The sequence below is a fragment of the Puntigrus tetrazona genome, chromosome 7 (genome assembly GCF_018831695.1).
Source record: "Puntigrus tetrazona isolate hp1 chromosome 7, ASM1883169v1, whole genome shotgun sequence".
NCBI lineage: Eukaryota > Metazoa > Chordata > Actinopteri > Cypriniformes > Cyprinidae > Puntigrus > Puntigrus tetrazona.
The window spans coordinates 8,994,946-9,016,768 of record NC_056705.1 but is presented as its reverse complement, the minus strand read 5'-3'; the positions used below and the strand labels follow the sequence as shown (position 1 = coordinate 9,016,768).

The 21,823-nt window shown below is 36.3% G+C and overlaps 1 protein-coding gene across 5 annotated transcripts in view; it reads right to left on the bottom strand.

Moving 5' to 3' along the window:
- The window catches only part of arnt2 (aryl-hydrocarbon receptor nuclear translocator 2), a 70,305-nt gene extending 50,321 nt beyond the window's left edge, over positions 1–19,984 (bottom strand). The window contains exons 1-6 of one of the 5 annotated variants that reach the window (XM_043244598.1): positions 19,584–19,984; positions 11,668–11,782; positions 9,280–9,327; positions 7,571–7,615; positions 6,084–6,297; positions 4,275–4,488 (exon numbers count right to left, since the gene is read on the bottom strand). In XM_043244598.1, the coding sequence (XP_043100533.1) occupies positions 4,275–4,488; positions 6,084–6,297; positions 7,571–7,615; positions 9,280–9,327; positions 11,668–11,782; positions 19,584–19,614 (667 nt within the window). In that variant the 5' untranslated portion in view covers positions 19,615–19,984. Of the gene's footprint in view, positions 1–4,274; positions 4,489–6,083; positions 6,298–7,456; positions 7,616–9,279; positions 9,328–11,667; positions 11,783–19,583 lie in introns of those variants that run through there. The other 4 variants (XM_043244597.1, XM_043244600.1, XM_043244599.1 and 1 more) reach the window with 4 other exon arrangements.
- Positions 19,985–21,823: the final 1,839 nt, after the last annotated feature.

The window sequence follows — 21,823 nt, the reverse complement described above, 5'->3', positions numbered from 1 at the left end:
GTGGTCCGAGCCACACCGTCGGCCGGTCCTTTCAAAATAATCATCGTATCACGAGCGGTTGACATAATGAACTGTGACAATGCCCTGCTCGCGCCTTGTCCGACTGTAAAGATGTTTTATTACGTGGGTGGATATTCTCATACGGCTCACTGAAACTTTTTAATAAAAGGAAATCAGACAAGAACGACAAGAGGGCTCCGAGAGACCACACTGAATCATTCCGGCGATCGCTGTAATTAAATTATACAGTCGCTGCATGCTTGAGGGGTCGGCGTTTCACCGTAATTATCATATACTAAAACCAAAATATAGTTTTTAATGCAAAATTAGGTTTGAAGCGTACAGTGTGTTGTGTGTGAGGTATGCAAATTTCTGCATGCATAAACTATACAACAAATGTTTCCCATAATTCTTGATAGTTCATTTAAATTGCTGTGATGGAAACATTTTTTAAATAACTTTGACTTATCTGATGTCTACAAATATTAAACCAATTTCTCAAAACTTTCTACTGTATTAAATTGTGCATGAAAATATATGTAATAATAAAAATATATAATATTATATATATATATATATATATATATATATATATATATATATATATATATATATACATATATATATATATATATATATATATATATATATATATATATATATATATATATATATAGTAGTATATATATATATATATATATATATATATATAGTATACACATATATATATATATATATATATATATATATATATATATATATATATGTGTGTGTGTGTGTGTGTGTGTGTGTGTGTGAACTGATTAAATTCACAACTTGAATGCAATGCAAATTTGGATAAAAAGTTCCTGTGGTCTGCCAAATGCATTAACATAAAAATGCTTACAACGTGTCCTTGATATAAAAACCGAATTAGAACTAAAAAAAGCCATTGCAGAAACTAAAAAATACTAAAAATAATAAGTCAAAACTACAATAACCTTGCCACTGCGTATCTGAAGGAACGTCTGACAGATTATGTGTTCAAAATTACATGACTCACTCAAAATATTCTGCTGCATTTCAATGAGGCCAAGACGGAGAGATTGCCCACAGTAAAAATGTGTGAAAAAAAAATCATGTCTGAGGTGAATAATTCATCCTTTGGTTTATTCAAAAGCATTGTGAGTGTCCACAAGCAGAGAAAACAGGCTGTGTCTGTGGTATGTGTCTGGCTCCCTCTAGTGGAGAAAAGCATAATGAAACATTTATTGTGGGCAAAATCCAATTATTTAGAGCATTTGAGGACACATGCATGATTCAGGGAACATCTACTTGTATTGCACTGTAATATGCGAAGACCATTCGAAAATAGCGTGCATTAAAAATGCTGCAAGCTATTTTTGAGAAATATTATGCATAAAATGCAGATCTATCTGACAGATATCACTAAAACAGGTGTCTAGAGAAATCAAACCAGTCTCTGTGAAAGCACTAGCCTCAGTAAACAGCAAAAAGAGTCTCACAAGTGTCTCTGCCCAATCAGTAACACTATTTGTCTCTGAATAAATCTGCATATCTTTAACTGCAATTAAAGGAATAGTTTGCACAAAAATGACGATTTGTTGAAAATGCACTCACTCCAAGGCCCTCCAAGATGTAGAGACGAGCGTTTCTTCATTAGGTTTGGAGAAATACAGCATCAAATAGTCCAAACAGATGATGCCCTATATGCATAACATTGCTTTCTGTCTGAATCAGGAGAGAAGTATGAACAGATCGCGCTCTGTCTGAATCAGAGCAGCTCTAAACAGCGCTCTTCACGAGTGAAAGGATTTTGACGTGAGGATTTTCGCGAAAGGATTTTACGAGGATATCTGGACTGGTTTTTGGCCGGTAGCTTGAAGTCAAAATGCCTTAAAGGTGGATTTGTTTCTTAAGAGGAGCTTTTCACTTCACAAGACGTTAAATGATGGACTGGAGCGGCTGGAGCGTGTATCGTCGCTTTTATGATCTAAGACTCTCATTCTGACGGCACCCATTCACTACATTGGCGAACCATTGGCGAAGTGATGGAATGCTTTTGTGTTGCGATGAAAAAGCGAACTCATCTCCATCTTGACTATATTTTCTACTCATTTCTGGGTGAACTATTTTGTTGAATATGAGAAAGCTAGCGGATAGCTTTCTCCTGGTATTACACAACTTGAAAATATAGGAAACAGTTCAAATGTCACTAAGTAGGAAGCAGAAAAATGCAGAAAACTTGACCTAATCCTCATCTAACACTGATTCTATCGCTTATATCGTACGATCGTACCAAACCTAAAATGGTCGGTCCGATAAAATCAGTGCATTTTAAATCACAGTCGACTATTTTTCCACCTTGTGTGTTTTTTTTATTGGTGCGATAACGACAAAAAAAATACCGCTCCCTGTCAAAGTTCGTTAGACATCGTCAGGATGAACAATGCACGAATAAAATTAAAGTTTCTGGAGCACAGAAAACAAACCTCACTGGGGTTTAACGGGGAGGCACTTCACATAGCAAACATTTCCACAGAGCCACTGAATATTGCCAGTAAATTCAGAAACAAAACATCTGTCTGTGATCAAAATCCCCAAAACAGACGACGGGTCACGCAACGGGACGATAATATTTAACATCAACAGAGCGGGTTTCCATGTCTGAGAGGGCCAAGTCGAAGTCCTGACCTCCGAGGAGCTCGAAACAAGTCGAAAACCCACATAAACCATCTGGTTCGAAGGAATCACCTTCGCTCGGACATCTGTACGCGATCCTACCTAAATGTCTATCTCGTATTTACGTTCACAAAAAATGAAGTCGAGGCAGCGCCCGATTCTGATCCCTTTTCAAAACGACAGCAACGGAGAAAATACTCACAAACGAGCAGCAATTACGTTCTCCTAGAAAGTTCATTAGCTCGATTTTCAACCGTTTGTTCAATCTTCGAATGCAAATTGTGGCAAACAAGCGGTGGTTGGTTTGAAAACCTCACAGCTGATTAAAGTCACCGCCGCCTCGCTCTCGTACGAGCGTTCCCTGCAGAGGAATACGAAAGACCAAGCATTCGGCGCTCGTGTTGCGTGTAGCACGGCCTATTTTCGTCTTTAAATGCTTCCAGCGCCAAAAAATGTGTGTTTTTGCTGCCTTGAACTCGCGAGCAACACGTGAGCGTCGCTCTTGACCTTGTTGCTTCATACTGCGTGGAGAAATTCGTACATTTACTCAACGAGGATATATTAAATTGATCAAAAGCGGCAGCTCTTTTGAACTGAGAAAAGTGCATCCGCGTTCCAACAAAAACGTCAAGCAGCACAAACGCATATAACATATTATGAAATGTTTCCAATCAGCATATTATGATAAATGATTAATAATAAATCGAATAAAAGCATATAATGTGATTATATACAGCTCTTGCACTCACTATATAGAATCACATTATAGCATGGTGTATTTAATATTAATATCATTTATTAATTTTTACAGTCCCAATACGACAAATACACGATTCACGTTGTAAGCGCTAAAAACATTCATCTTCAGGAGTTGGACTAGGCCGAGATGGAAATGTGTTGGATCAGCTCTTTCAAACTGCTGAGTCCAACTCGAAGTCTAAAACTTGACATTTATGATATCCAGCGTCCAGCGGAAAGCACTTGTGCTCCAAGACATGCTACGACGCCGAAGCCCAATCATTCCCTGCTCCTCAGTGATCCATCAGTAGCTACGTTTCCGTCCAAAGTCTGAATCTATGCCCAAAAGTAGAATATCGCATAAAACATCAGATAAAGTAGCTTTCATCCGACGAGCGAAAGAGAACAAGAGCACTATATTTGAGAAGCCACTGCATATGATTATATTAATTAGCGAAAAATATAGTGAACGATTGATTGCGTTCAAAATTGTTTTTATTTACATAATAAATCTGTATGCACTGTGTATGTGTATTACGTATATAGAAATCTTTTATTTTGGATATGATTAATTAGACACACACTGGGCAACTTTTTGAGCAATTTTACCGGGCTTTTTTTGAGCAACGTTGCTTGCGCACTTTTCAATTGACAAAAAGGATAACAAATTTCTATCCAGGACCATTTAGATAAGTCTCGGGCCCCGAGTTGACCGTTTATGGCAACGTTTCCAAAAGCTGCCTGGCAACATTGCTCAAAAAGATGCCCAGTGTATCATCAGCTCTAGTTGAGTAGTCTCCGGTAAATGCGTTTCCGTCGAATGCATTGAAAGGCGATGGGCGTCAGACTCTCACCCGTCATTGAGTTCTCAGATGTGCTCAGCTGCTCCCTCAGTTTGTCCACGTCATCCGGATGGACCTGCTCAAAGAGCGTGCTGCCAAACCACTCGGACTGCGGATGGTTCAGAACGGGGGTGACAGAATCTGATACGTAGATAACGCGACCCGTCTCGGCCGCCACCACGAATAGAAAGCCGTCAGCCGCCTCCAGAATCAAGTGCTTCAGTTCCTGTGACGGCAAACAGAGGGTTTCAAATAATGTTTATAAAACGGGCAGCTCTTTTCAATGATTCTGATTGGCTGAGCCGCATTTGCATTTGCGTGCTGCTCGGCAACCACTTTGTTGCAACCACAACTGTTTCTGAGGAACTACAATGTTTGGCGGAAGGATACTATAATTTTTTTTTTTATACCATTTTTGTTTGCTGTGTTTTATGTTGTGAAGCCTTGGCACGTATATTGAATAACCATCTTCTAAAAGCAATAAGCCCTGTGAAGTCATGATTTACAGTAAACTGAGTCTGCATCGTGCCTAGCAATGCTCTTTAGCTGCTAGAAATTCACTGTAGACCACGACTTCCTGTGAACTGACTTTTAAGAGATATTTAGAAAGTTAGAATTTTGTTCTTTTTTTTTTGCTCATCGTATTTATATATATATTATATATATATATATATATATATATATATATATATATATATATATATATATATATATATATATATATATATATATATATATATATATATATATATATATATATATATATATATATATATATATATATATATATATATATATATATATATATATATATATATATATATATATATATATATATATATATATATATATATATATATATATATATATATATATATATATATATATTGTCACCATCACCCCGTCCTTATTCGCCGCCCTTCACCAGGCTCACACGGATATATACAGTCAGGTCTGGCGGCGTGTGACGAGGCGCATATATATATCCCGTCACAGTGGTATATATAGACGGCACAGTTGGGCGACATCTATATATATATATGGAGGAACAACGGAGACTCGCTCCCAGCCACCAGGAAGGGTAAGTGGCGCTTGCTTATGGTATATATATATATATATGCGTGGCGGCGACCGCCTATATATATATATATATATATATATACCCCGTCCTTATTCGCCGCCCTTCACCAGGTGGGAGTGTGTGTCGAGAGGAGGGGCTATATATATATATATATATCCCGTCACAATATATATGTATATATATATATATATACATATACATATATATATAGTGGTGAGAATATGGAGCTCATACTCAAACAAAACAAAAAAAACTATTTGTTTACTCTAAACTGGGCAAAATAATTACATTTATATGGTAGGCATATGAATATAAGTCAAAATACATTAAAATATTGAAATGCTTGGTTTTAAGACCAAAGCCCATTAGTTTCAAAGCACATTATGCAATGCAGTGATAACAGAGAGATGAGCAAATAAATGATCCTCAAAAGCCTGATCTCACTCGACGCTCACATTTTAATACGATTTTTCTATAAAATAATAACAACCTAAATTGCTCCAGTATCTTGAAATATTGCTAACAATATGAAAGCTATTCTTGTGTTGTGATGCTTACAAGAGAATGCAGCATCAGTCCGACGACAGAAAGCATGTAACAGACTGCGTGTTTTGATCATTTAAACCATCTGAAAATTGCAAATCATGTACGACAGAGCCAAATCTATAGGGTGAATATTATAGGGCCAATATTAAACGCATCCCTGATGTATCGAACGCCTCAGGCCAGTTATATCTAACCTGTTCGGTCAGGAAAGAGGGTTTGTAAGCGCCGTCGGTTGAAGTGTTCCCCGTCCCTCTCATGGACTTCATGTGCGAGACGGCCATGCGCAGGATGGTGAGTTTGTCTGGTTTCCTGGCTAGAGCGCTGCAGGTGGGCACCATGTCCGACAGCTCTGTGATGTACTGGGTCATCTTATTACGCCGGCGACGCTCGATCTCGCTGTGGTTCTCTCTGGATGGAGAGAGGAACAACACTGCCATCATTAGCACGCAGTGAGAGCTGCACGGTGGATAATTACCATTAAGGATATCGAAACCGATTTTTATCATTTTATAATATAATGCATTTTAAGTATTTTATTATAAGCATTACTAAATAATGCATAATAATAAATATTATTATTATTACTACAGATATATTACACAGTATATAAATATCAGTATTAAAACGTTAGGTGTAGTTATAGTCATAGAAATTAAATAATAATTGTTTTTTTGCTCATCGTGACAAGTAATGTTGTGAAATAATATTACGGTTTAAAATAATGGTTTTTTCCGTCACTCATTTTTCCAGTCTTCAGTGCCACATGATATCACACAAATCCGAATATTTATGATTAATGTTGGAAACAGTTGCGTTGTTTAATATTTTTCGGAGCCTGTGATGTTTTCGGGAACCTTTGATGAATAAAAACGAGCAAATATCCGAAAACAGGTATCTTTTCTAGCAACCATCACTTTTCATCAATTTAACATATCCTTTTTTTTTTTTTTTTTTTTTTTTTTTTTAAACAAAGAAAAAAATGACTGATCCCATATTTTTTAATGATAATGTACACTGTTGTAATTCAATAGAAAATGTAATTTTTTTTAATAAGTGTGTGCACAGATCCTCCTCTTATTTGTATAATTGCAATTGCGAAATTTCAACAATCACCATCACCTACCTATGTCTGCTCTCATGTACTTATAAGCATTCGACGTTGACCTTGATTGATAAGCACATAATTACGAATGCCTACAGAGTTGGCATTCGCGACCCTCGTTACGCAGAAATAAATTTATTCGGCTCGAGCTTTCTTTTCAAACTTGTGGGGGAAAAAAAATTCTTCCTCGGACCGCTCTGCGGCAACACTTCTTCTTCGACCGAAACGCTCAAAAAAGTGTCCGAGAGGATAATTTAAGACTCTTTTTTTTTACTTCATTTCTGTGATTTAGCTGAGACTCCGGCGATAAACTGAACGGTGACAGATGCGGACCAATCTTTTAAGTGGAAAACGCGAACCGATAAATCTTCGGAGGCCAGGCTGCTGTATTAGTCCACGGAGCGCAATGGCTCAAAGCAACGCGACAATTTCAGATGAGAGTGTCAGCTGAGGATAATTAAATACCCATTTAAGATTAGATCTAGACAGAGTCGCTCGTGTGAGGCCGAGGTCGCTCCTGATGCCGGCAGGGGCCTGATTTCTAGCTATCCTGAGGGAACCTCCCCAAGACAGCCCTACCTGGCATAACGCTCCTTATCACCGGGAATCTGATCATCGTCATACCTGACGGGAGAGAGAGGAGATCACAATAAGATACATGAGCCCGAAAGCCTCAGTTACATCACTTTTAGGTTTTATGATTGTGGCTCAGATGGAGTGATCATGGGCCGCGTTTTGGGTTACACTGTGTGAATATGGCAATATAATAATGGACTGAGAGCACTGAATAATGAAAAACAACAAAAAAAGAGACAAACTGAGGTGTCTGTATCCCAACATATAAACTCACTTTTTTTATTAACTGTGCCTCCAAGAGGAATTTGGAGTTTTATTTAAGGGTTACTGAGATTCTATTGGTTTTATCATATTTATATAGAATTAATATTATATAGTATTTCAAACTATTTTTTTATTTTCTAATTTTAGTACTTTAGTTATGTTTTTGTCACCTTAATTAGTTATATATATATCTATATATATATATATATATATATATATATATATATATATATATATATATATATATATATATATATATAAATAAATATCTTTAGTATATATATATATATATATATATATATATATATATATCTTTAGTATATATATATATATATATATAGTATATATAAATATATATATATATATATATATCTTATATATATATATATATATATATATATATATATATATATATCTTCTTATATATATATATATATATATATATATATATATATATATATATATATATATATATATATATATAAGATAAAAAAATTATTTTAATTAATTTTAAAAGTTGTGAAAATTAGATACGCTGTCTATAACTAACATATTTATTTATTTACTTATTTACGGATTTAGTTTTATTTTACATGATTAACTCATTATACACCAACACTGGCATTGCATTATATTATAAAATATCAAAAAGCGATAATTTTTTTTTAATTATGCCACTTGTTAAGCAACACATTTGCCTGTTTGTCTCGTGCATTTCAGACATCAGACAAAAAAAAACAACATAAATGTGTAGCGTAACAAATTTCAGTTATACCATCAATTAATCAACTTCTTATTGTTCCAAACCAATGTGCCGCTGTTGTGGTTTTTACGTAATATACGTTGATGTTTTAAATCAGCGAGGTCTTAATGCATTGTTTTGAAGAAAGCAATGCTTTCTCCTCTGAGCATAAACTATCACTTCTCTATTTTTGAAGTTGCAAATAAAACAACCATTAAAGAAGCCCACTTTAAGAAGGAAAGTAACTTTACGGTCATGTTTAAATCGACGCCTTTTCGCTGGAACTTCTCGTAAATTAGTCGAGCGAATCCTACATGCATCCAGCGTATCGTTCTGCGTAGCACATAGGTCTGGAACAACCTGACGGTGATCAATTAATGCCAGCGACTGCGGGAGAGGAACAACCGGAGTGTGTCCCGTATCTCCAGCAGAGGTCAGTGTCTCCGTTCCCACGCTAGCTAAATGTGAGGCGTCTTTACCGTCAGGCGTAGCGCAACTACGGATACAGCTCCTTTAAAAGAACATGAACTGAAAGGAAACCGTAAGTCGAGGGCAACAAAACATGAGCGATGTCTTGAAATGGCACAAACGCTGTGGCGCAGCTGAAAGACACGGTCAAACAACAGAAGACATAAAAAGAAAGGACATGGTTGCGCGGTCTGATTTGTTTCTTTGGAAAGCTCGGGAACAAGTGGGAGAAGTTTGCCTTGAAAATTTGCTGGGTCCCTCGCCGTCCTCGTCGTCGAAGTCCATCCTGAAACGAGACAGATAGAAAATAAATCAAACACGCTCGCTCATTTGAAAACGTTTGCACGCGGGCAGCTTAAGCAACAGAGAAAAAACGGCTTTGTATAAATCCGATCAAGCTAAACAAAGATAACGCGGACTAATCGCAAAACATAGTTTGTGGAGAAAACTACGCTTACGACGGGGAGGTTCTGGAGCAGATTTGACTTGGTTTCTGAAGTAAGGGACAGAAGTTTCCTATTAGTGATTAATATAAAGCTGACGGCGTGTGAGAGAGCTCTTGAGTCAGAGCCTCTCTGATGTGGTTGTGTGGGCAGCTGAAGTGTGTTCTCCATGGAAACAATATTCGCCAGCACTCGACGACAACAACAACGCGGCACGACCGTGAAGCGGTAGATATTGAATTTTAACAGGCTAAAAGAACTTAGGTGCTACTTAAATTATATTTGAGATCATTACCTATCATTGTTTTCACAGTAGCTCCTCTCTTAAAAGTGAACGAGGCCGGTATCAGGCAGGACGTATTTGGCTATTTAGAAATGCATTCTTTCAACCAATAACTAAGCAACTAAGCATGTACATTTATCTATATATTTTAAATGAAAAAGGCATTTTGAATAAATATATATATATATATATATATATATATATATATATATATATATATATATATATATATATATATTTATTTATTTATTTTTTTTTTACATATAAAATAATACAAATCTATTTTATTACACAGTTGTGTTTGTTTGTATATATATATATATATATATATATATATATATATATATATATATATATATATATATATATATTTTTTATATTTTTTATATATATATATATATATATATATATATATATATATATAATAATAAAAATCTGTTTTTATATTACAAAAGATTAATATATATATATATATATATATATATATATATATATATATATATATATATATACACACACACACACCTATAACACCTATAAATAGAAATAGAAATATATATTTTATATATATATATATTTATTTATTTATTTATTTATTTATAAACAACTATAAATGCTTCACGAAAAATATTTTTTATTTAATTTAATAAATACAAAAAAATTATAATATATACTACAAAAAAATTAAATATGTAATTTATTTTACTAATACTGATACACATATTATACAGTCACTGAGCTGTACATTTCACGATTTATTCATGCTGTGGTGCATGATGGGTACTGAAGTCCTGCCACTGTTACTTATTAACTGTGCTGCTATTGTGCTGGTATTTGGCCAGCTATAAACTGCGCTTACCATAATATAAAAAAGTAAAATCATATATGATCCTTTATATATTTCACTACAAAAGCCACAGAAAACTAATTTAAACTGTGTTAGACAAAAATGCGGCGTAAATGTATTTGACTACCTGAAAAAACAGAGCAATTTTCCTCTAATAGAGCAAGTGCGTGTAGCTCAGTAATTTCGGTACTGGAAATCCTCAAGGAAGATAATCAATAAATGGCATGTTCTTATTTACTTTCATTAACACCGAACACCAAACTAATTAGAAAGCGTTACATAATAAGAGACAAAGAAAACTAATAAGCGCTCCTTCGTAACGGGCTCTGAGTGACAGTCATATGATTTTAATGAGCTCATTAACACTCCTCATTCGTTTTACTGCTGTATGCACAAACCTGTAAATCACACATCCAATATGAAGTTACGCAGAAAGAAATGATAAGCTATAGAACAAGATATGCACGTATAGAGGTAATCATTCATGCATTAATTCAAGCAATAATAATAAGAATAGCATAATTAGGAATGTGAGAAAATGGCTAATTATTTTTCAGTCTTTCGCATTATGTTCTAATGATTGCATATGTACATATTTCACTTTTCAACGTGCATTTTCGTTTGGTTTTTTATGGATTTGTGAAAAAGCGAACGAAAACTCATTGCCCGCCACTTGTTGACCCTTTCGCTTTGGTCTGAACGAAAACGCTAATTCATTGCTTGCCGCTGGGTTTAACGCCGCTTTAGGTGAAAGCGACCGATCGCTGGAGGGGTTGGCAAAAATAAATCGTTGGAACGAATCATTTGGGAGTCGTTGAACAAGTGAGATTACATGCTGTTCGGAGCCAAACCCAAAATACGATGCAACCATTAAAGAAGTAACCCAAAAAAAATGGAAAAACGGTCCCAATTTTCCTTGAACAGCTAAACAAACACAAGATTGGTAATACTGACTTTTCTATTTACATGACACTGCATTGAACTGTTAAGCGTCGTATTAAACGGAGCATCGAATATTATGAAAATAACGCGCTTTTTAGCCTCGTAACTCACCCCGCTGACCTCCGCTTGCCTCCTCGCCCCGGCATGGCTCCGGCCATCCTGACCTGACCCGCACCCACCACAGCGCCCGGCATAGCCACCGGCCCCGGCAGGTCCGTGCCCATTTCTGAAAAACAGACGTCTTCGGCATCAGACACAGACACAGAGTTATACCCCACAAATAAAATGGCAAGCGCTGATACGTTTTGGATAAACTGTGAACATGTCGTCTACATGAATTATCTGACCGAGTTATTAGAGCAATGATGACGTGATACTAATACGCTGCTCAAAAAGCAATTCTCATTAGACGAATAGAAAGTTAAAAAAAAATTCATTTATTTGAAATGGAAATCTCTAAACAAAATCCAAGGCACACTTGCAGAAAAACTATAATAAATAAATAACAAAAAAGAAATAAATAAATAAAAATCTTACCGACCTCAAATTTAATATAAATATAAAAACAAATATAAAATAAAGCATTTATGTGTTTGCGTGCTGCCGGTCCTAAAGCTGGACAAAAAGCATCAAAAACCATGGCACTGATTAAACATCATCAGTAACGCACGTAAACTGAGTCAATGAACACATTCTGACATGTTCAGCCTGATGGATGCAGAATCATATTAATATTTGATCAAGTCTGCCTTCCACTTCTCCTGTACTCTGGAGCTGAGAAGACCCTTTCGCTGAGTTTTCATTATTAATTTATGAGGTTTACAAACTTACACCTCGGTGCATACGAAAGTACAAGAGAAGCCCCCAATCCATGAGGAGAAACTGCTCAAGGCTGGTACAAGTTAACGTCTAAATTCATGCAAACCAGTGTTTTTGTGTGTATGTACATAATAAGTTGTATCTATCTATCTATATGCATATATACATATAGTGATATTACACTTATTGGACTGAAGCAACATAGGTTTACTTGATTATTACCCATAATCTTTCTGAAAGGGTTTTGAAGAAATGTTTCATTGTTCATCTAACAACAATCATTTTATTGCATTGCATTAAAGCATTGATCATAAACCAAGCATTTCAATTACATATTTGGGATATATAGTGTGCTAATATATATATATATATATATATATATATATATATATATATAATATATATATATATATATATATATATATATATAAATATTATATATATAATATATATATAATAATAACAATTATATATATATATATATATATATAATATATATATATATATATATATATATACATATAAAGGGTTTAACCATATAAATATATAAAAGTGCATAAAAATTTTATATATATATGAGGCAAATATAAATATTACACATTTTTCCCAGATTTACAATAATAACAATTATATATTATAATATAATATATATATATAATAAATAATTCTATTATATATATATATATATATATATATATATAAATAATTATCTTATAATATGTTATATATATGCTGCCTTATTATATCAATATAATAATAATATAGAATACTGCTACAGTAATAACAATATAAACAATATATACAATATATATATCAATATATATATATATATATATATATATATATATATATATATATATATATATATAGTACAGGATGAAAAAGTGGGTTTAACCATAAAAACAACTGTAACAGTGCTTTAAATTGTTCATGCCAAAAAGTTTTGTTTTGTTTTTTCTGAGGCAAAAATAAATATTACACATTTTTCCCAGATTTACAAAATTTCGCCACTAAAACGTCACCCGGTGTAACAATCTTGTCGGGCATATTTACAACTAAAATTCTTTTTATGACACATTATAAGACAAATTACTTTTACCTCAAAAACGTATTTAATTTGCAACTATCCTAGGGGTTGCCTATTTGTCAGCGCGATTTAGTTACGCAGTAAAATGTAATATGCTGCCTTATTATTCATCACATTTCAATGTCAGAATAAGTGTGTTGTTTGAATTTGTGCAGAGATACTGCTACAGTGAATGACAATATAAACATCAGCCTCTGCTTACAATCATTCTCACGATCCTCAAAAGCCTAATGTAGCAAACACGACAGATTTGTTCGTTTAAACATTCAAAAAAAAAAACTACAAAAATGTACAGGATGAAAATGGTTTTAGTTAAAATGTTTTATTTCATTAAATTTAATATGCTCACGCCGCATGGAAAAAGCAGCACATGCATTCTTCAAAACGTCTCCTTTTCAAAGGCCTAACTTTCTAAAGCTCCCTCATCCGTTGTCGCCCTCGGGTCAAACTCATTAATCTGTCTCCCGGGACGGCGTGAAGGCTAGAAGACAGATAGGACGCCGCTGTCTCTCAGTCTAAATCACGACTCGACGGCTCACACGCTCCTCTCTCCTCCGAGCAATTTTAATGACCGGAGGCCCGTTTCCCGTTCGGATCCGCCCCAAAACAAAACGTCCACACGGCGCTTGGTACCCGGGCCCCGTCCCTCAGGACGGCATCGGACGTCTGAGCTCTTTATAAATGCGGACAGCACGTCTCATTTTCGCGTTTTGTGTGAGAAGAGAACTCCACTGAGACAGAAATGAGCAAATTCTTGAATGAGAGCGTAAAGAAAGCCTTCCCCAGAACGCTACGCTGTCTTGGACCGCCGCCCGTCTTTAAGGATCTGCGCTGTGACGGAAAAACTCGGATAAATTGATTTCTTTGGGAGGAATGATTCAGAGCTAGATTATCGGGACTTGAGATTCAGCACAGGATTGTGGGAATGCGGCAGAGAGTAGGGTTCTTGACACAACGCATACAGATTACCCTCTGAACGTTTGGGTTAGTAAAACTTTTTCTTAAAATACTTTTTTTTTTTATTTATTAAGCTTCTAAGATGCATTTAATTAATCCAGAAATCGAAGTTTTGCCAAGTTACAGTGGATTTCCATTTTTTTTAAAAATGCTGTTCTTTAAAACTTTTTTTATCCACAAAAACATGAATCAGCACAGCTGAGTTCGACACTGATGCTAATAATAATAATAATAAATAAGCAGCAAATCAGCATATAAAGCTCAGATTTCTGAAGAGTCAAGTGACACTGAAGACTGGAGTGATGATGCTTTCATCACAGGAATAAATTACATTAAAATGTTTTATTTCATTAAATTTAATTATTTAAATATTATTTCATTGTAATAATATTTCGGGATTATACTGTTTTTGCCGTATTTTTGTTCAAATAAATGTAGCCTTCTTGAGCAAAGGAACAAAAACATCAACTCATGTAGTCTAAATCACATGTGTGTATATGTGTGTGTGTTTGTGTGTATATGTGTTTGTTTTTATAATATATATATATATATATATATATATATATATATATATATATATATATATATATACATATATCACATTATATATATATGTGTGTGTGTGAATATAATATATATATATATATATATATATATATATATATATATATATATATATATATATATACACACACACATACTACAAGTGACAATATCATCAATTAAACATTAACAAAACAGGCTAAATATATGAACATAAACAATAAAGAGAGCCAGTTCTAGTGCGTTAATTCATCCATCAAACCAACATGGTCATTGGCCACTGATGACGATCTCAAAATGGCCAAACATCAACCAATAACAACTCCCGTGTAGGCTCACTCAGCAATTTGTGCTATGTAAAATGATGAAGTAAATCAAAAGTTTTTCTCCAGACCTTGAAAGCTGTCGGTCTCTGAGTGACTGTCTCAGTGCAGCACACGAGCGGCTTTACAAACCAATACCACGTTAAGTGAGAGGGGGATAAAACTCTTTGGGGATTTTTTTTTGTAACATTAGAGATCCTCTCTCTTACGCCATTCCACGACAAAATTAACTACTCACGTTAAATCACGTACAAAAATTTCACTATCAACCCTAGCTGTGTCCGAAACCGCTCCCTATCGACTACGTAGTCCACTATATCGGGTGTCAGCCGTTTTGCAGCGCTGAATTTTGAGTGAACGACTTAATTCCCTACATTCGTTTACCACTTTTTACCCACAATGCATTCTGATAGGTTATGTCACTATGATGTCAAAATAACGCAGATGCTACAAACGATAAAGACGTAAAAAAATGACGAACTTGCTCGTGTTTGCATGAAAATATATTAATAGTATTTAACGTTTATTAATAATACACAACAAATTAATAATGCACCGTCAATGAAACCAATATAAAACTATTTTAAAGTGTTACTGCTATTAATATTATTTTCTAAAATGAGGCACGTGTAATATAAAAGTACACATGTGGCGAAAATGTTTTTCGCGATGCACACCGGTCACTTAATTTCGTTACAGTCCACTCAACTTCCACACACACTACATAGGGAGCAGTGAACGAGGGAACGATTTCAGACAGGAAGCTTCAGAATGGACTACCAAACCTTTTTATATAATTGCTAAAACCAGAAGCAGGTCATTTTTAAACAAGTATGACCCCCCCAAAAAACAAGACATTCGGTAGTATAGCATCCAGCTCCTTTATTCTCCAGCAGCTCTCAAAAGGGAGTGAAAGGAGCGATTCAGCGCGACCGAAGCGGTATAATCTCTGGGTGCCGATGAGGTCGAAAGAGACACTTGGCACATTTCCACACAGAAAAAGGTTTCTCAATCGAGCGCCTCAGAACGGGAACGGATCAGAAGCCTACGAGCTTAAAGAAGAAACTTCAAACTGTTGAATTAACATGCGTCCTCCGACAAGCACGCACATGCGAACAATGGCTCTCCTCTTCTGTCGACTGTTACGCGGCCAAAGAAAGTTCACTCTGCCAAAATCTACGGATGCTTCAGACATGGCGGTCAGCTGAAAAACCGAAAGCATGCTTCGGTGATGCATCCGTAATGGTCCCCGGTGACTTTTCCCCCGCTTTATTCTTATTTCGAGAGCTTACGAATGAGCGGAGCGCTGTGTTTCCCAACAGAGGTTAAATCGCTTGCAAATGTTTCGTGCGAAGATGGACTCTTAAACGGACCGTACAATGAGCAAAGAGTTCAACACGCTATGAAGACATACCGCAACTTTTTAAAACTTCTTTTGAAACTGACCTGCAAACATTTTTAGTTTCTAAACGCGACTTTCAAGCGTCAACGCCGTCCATTGGGGCGATTAGAAACCAGACGGCAAACACGCGTCACATAAAAATGCAAGTAAAAGTTCAGCAAAGTGAAAAGGAGCATCATTTGTTTTAAGTTTAGTTGACAGTAGCCATTGATTTAAATGGTACTTATTTCCAATGGCTCAACAGCAACCAGAAACTATCCTTTTAGAATTGGTTTATTATTATTATTATTATTAAGGCACCTCTTATTAATTCAGATGTGCATTCAACCAAAGGTCGTATCATACACAACAACTGAATGGGATGAGACGCCCAAAACATGAGACTCGAAACGTGCATAACAGGTGGTCCAGACGCTCAATGGACACGCGTCTTTAAAACGTCGCCTGAATACAAAACGAACAGCACAGCGACTTCTACGCGCTTCGTTTCATCATATATCGATCCCGTGCGAATCCAGAAGCAAAAATGAGAGTTTTTAGCATTTGCTAGCACACAATTGCTTCTTAGCGGCGCCGCGCTTCGGGCCCGTCCTGTTATCCGCCTCCGCTCGACGGAAAGGCTTCCTCCGCAAACACAAGAGGTCGGCAAACGGTCTGAGCTGTGGCTAATCAACTGCGCCTGTAATCCCTATTCACAAACGTCCGCTGCTATTCGCGCGAAAAACACGTTCTTATCGGCAGCTGTGCCGCAACCGGGATCTTTTGTTTAGGCGTCGCGGGCGTAACGGTAAGCGTACAGATGGCCCACAGATTTGTTGAGCAGGGGCGAAATAAAAGCAAGCTGACTTTAAAACAGAGTGCTCTTCGGTTCGAGCCACGGTCACGTGACTCCATCCCAGAGTGCTCCTGTGCATTTTAAAGCGCGCTTGGCAGCTCAGCGTGTCAACCAGGTGCTAATAACGCTCACATTCTTTATTCATTTTGACTCATTTGCATTTACAATGAGCTGGCGGGGAAGGAATTGCCCGCTGGGGGGGAAAGAGTGCTCGTGGAAGCAATGGAGTCATGGAGGGTGATTTACTTCAGCAAGCGACTAAATAAACCGAGCAGCAGTGGGCTTCTGTGAACAATCGCTACACGAGTCCGTTTTATTGCATGAGGTTTATCAGATGCATTTATTTTTTAGCGGCGTATCGGTTTTATCGAGAAGGTTCCTGATCATACTGAGCTTTACTCCATGCTAAAATAGCCGATACGCGAATTTCCAAAGCCTCTCCTAAAACCTGTAGCACATAATCTTCTCCGTGCTTTCTATCACCTACGGTGGTTCTTATTTAATACTATTGCGCACATCTTCTGCGTCTTTTTGCTGCGCAATCTTCGCGGATCTCTGCGAAGCAAGACATGAGACTAACTTTATCTATTTTCGGTTACATTTCGAGATGACATTTAGTGGGCTAAAGCCGCTTGTTGACAGAAAACGTTAGAGGATATGAATTATGACCGGTCAGGCTTATTTATTCGCCTCTCAGTCACTATTGTGTTGCACTGCATTATATATTTTGAAACTTTTAATCGAAAGCACATAAAAATCACGGGCCCTGCTTTAAATTAGGTGGCCTTAATAACTACGTACTTACACTTATTGTGTACAAACCCGTTTTTTACATTGCACTTATATTACATATGTATAACACATTACATTAATAATTACACCTTAACCCACCTGTCACTAATCTCACCCCCATCCCACCTCAATAGCAACAAAATGTCTTGCAATACAATATTAACACGATAAGTACATTATACTTATGTTTTTTTTTTTAAATGCAACTACACAGTTGTTAAGTCCAAATCATCTGGGAGATACGGGGTTACGCACGAAGTCTGCTATAACTTAAACATCTCACCGTTTCACATTAAAAGCTCTCAGAATCATACTTTTGGCCATAAACTACAAGTGCACCAATTTGCTCGATTTCTGGCTCTCGAGTGGATTAGATAAACGCTTCTGGAATCCCTATATCTGCGCGTCCCTGCTATTTTAAACAGTATTTGCATTCATTTTTCACAAGTTTGACTTTCAAGCACGCTTTTCGGCTGTCGTTCCGAGCTGATGAACTATCTAGAGAGCGTTCCGCGGTGGCTAAAACGGACCGCAGGTGCCCACAACATCGCGACTCTGGAGGCAGAACGGCGGTAAAAAAAAAAAAAAAAAAAAATGCAACGTCTTCCTCTAAGCGAGCAAAACTTCTTAAACTCGCGTTAAGAAAAGTTTTCTGCGTGACAGCCTTCCGCCAGCTTACGTTCACGTCTCGCGCCGTTCCTCGGTACAGAACGCTCGCTGTCCGTCGGTCAGTGGTCGCGGGAGCATCGAAACCTATTCGACATCCATTTCGCCACGGTATCAACAGGCGGAGGAAGTAAAGCGGTTACGCGCGTTACGCGCTCCATCTCGTGCCACAATAACCTCGCGTCACAATAACAGAGCCATAAGCAACGTATCAGACCCAACAGACGCGTATGAAGGAAATCAAAGCACGTACTGGCTTGTGGCAAACGCGTTCGGCGTCTAATTTGCATTAGCAACAAGCCGCGGCGGAATAAAGCCAAACGCGATACATTTGCTTCTGACGTCACCGTGCTCTCGCACGACGTTCTATAAAGAACGAACGGTGCGATAACGTTACGATACAACGTAGCGTTCACGATCTTTAACGTCGCCGTTGTTGCTCGCGTATGGGGGGAGGGGGTGCTCGCGTGCGTTTAAAGCGTCGCGGTTTCTTTTGTTAGCGCGAAAACACAACGTCGCGTAAAAGAAGCCGACGCTCGGTTTGCGTTCGAACGTCGTTTTTTTTTTTTTTTTGAAAAGCGTAAAGGTAGAAACGCTACTCACCCGACGGGTTCACAGCGGCGGGTGTTGCCATGTCGCCTGGGTGGAAACGCAGAAATGCAGAAATGACGCACAATACGAAAATAACGCCGCACGCGATCCTCTCCGGGTGTCTCGAACGCGCAAACTCAGTTCAGCCCCGCATGTGAAGACGCGACGGCGGTCGAGCGACGCTGGATGGGGTTTTGTTTTGTTTTTTTTCCGCTGCGTTTCTGCCCGTGCGTGCAGCAGATTCGTAGCGGTCTGACAAACGCAAGATGTCTGAGAGGTCGCGCGAACACCGCGAGACTTCGCTGAATTAATGAATGCGGGACCCGCGCGGCGGCTCCGGCGCGTTCCTGCCCTCCCGAGAACTTCAGACCGGGGCTGGGAGCCGCTTCTGGCGTCGTCGCTTTGTTGTGGTCGCGAGCACAGACGTCGCTGGCTGAAATGACACGATCTATAAAACGCAGGGTGTTTTCGAGTCAGAAGTCACATTTGTTTCCCCTGCAGCGCCTCTGTATATTAGTTTCACCCCATAATTCAAAACAGTCTTAAAATGACAATTGACATTTGTGAATTCTCCTAAAATAAAAACACCACAGCAGTTTTACTATTTATTTTGCTTTATATTATATTGTTTACGTTAAATCCAGATGTTTAATTCTTCTAATTAATGGCAGGTTTCATTGTGAATGTAGCCCATGCCTCGTTATATACTTCAAAATATGTTTCAAAATGAGTAAATAGCTTATTTGTATATTTTTATTATATATATATATATATATATATATATATATATATATATATATATATATATATATATATATATTATGTAAAAAATAAAAATTAATAAAAAATTAATAATTTCTTTTTAAATATATATATATATATTTTTTAAATATATATATATATTTTTTTTAAATATATATATTTAAAAAAATATATATATATATATATATATATATATATATATATCTTAAAACATAAAAAGTATGTTTGGCCTTTTCAATCAACGAAAATGCATTTAAGTCTCATTTGAAGAAGAACAAGCATACTTTAAGATTATAAACTGCATTTAAAACCATTTTCGCTTTCAAAAATGTTTCATTGAGCTTTACGGTTTACAATATATATTTAGCATATACTTAAAATATATTTATATAACGCACAAACCATGAGTGTTCCTATTCGTACACATTAAGTCTTGCTCATTTAAATGATTTCATTTCTCTTTACAGAAAAACAACACACAAAAAATCCCTGTGTTTGGGCACACGAATAAAGCTAATCTGATTTGGGTCATAATATTGGCAATATGGGATGTTAAATCAAGTAATATTTAATTCAAGTAATATGAAATATTTGTAAAAAAAAAAAAAAAAAAAAAAAAAAAATATATATATATATATATATATATATATATATATATATATATATATATATATATATATATATATATATATAACGTTATTTTTGTACCCAAAAGCATTTTTGATTACGTTAAGCAGAATTCATCATCAATTAAATAATTAGATCGCATAAAATGGTCTTCAATCTCCCTTAAAAAGTCTTATACTTTATTTTGCAACGTAGAAGTTAGCCATTTCCTGGGAAACTTTAGCCTTTAGCCGTTATGCAAATAACTACAAGAATAACGAAGTGCGGTGAACGGCACAAAAGCATGTTTGATTACGCTACGGAAGATTAATTATTAACTAAATAATAAAACTGCACAACGTGGTCTTCAGTGTCGCTTAGCTTCGTGTTGTCATCTAGTTTTTAGAGCTAGTCTATTTTGCTACGTAGAAGTTAGCCGTTTCCCTAAACCTCATTAGCCGTTATGTAAACAACTACAAGAATGACGAAGGGCGGTACATTTTAAAACTGTCTGCGCTACAAACCAACGTGGTTGCGATCACGATAAGTTTTAACGATGCGGTAACAAAAAAACGATCGTTTTTTGTAGCCTGAGGGTGAAATAACTAGCCAAAGACACCGGAAGGTAAAACAAAATGGCCGCGCGCGATCTTACGTGAGGCACAAAAAGTGTTAGATAGGCTGAGCGAGCTATAGAACATCAAGGCTGTATTACAATTTTAGTATTATTTCCATGGGACCTTTCCTGATTAATCTGTGCCTAGAGAAAAATCTGAATTCCACGAATAGATCTCTATTGAGGTCAATATGTCCCAAGCAAGGAATGCCACTGTCACACTTTGAGTAACCCACCATGTGCTCCAAAATCATTTCATCGCTCGTTG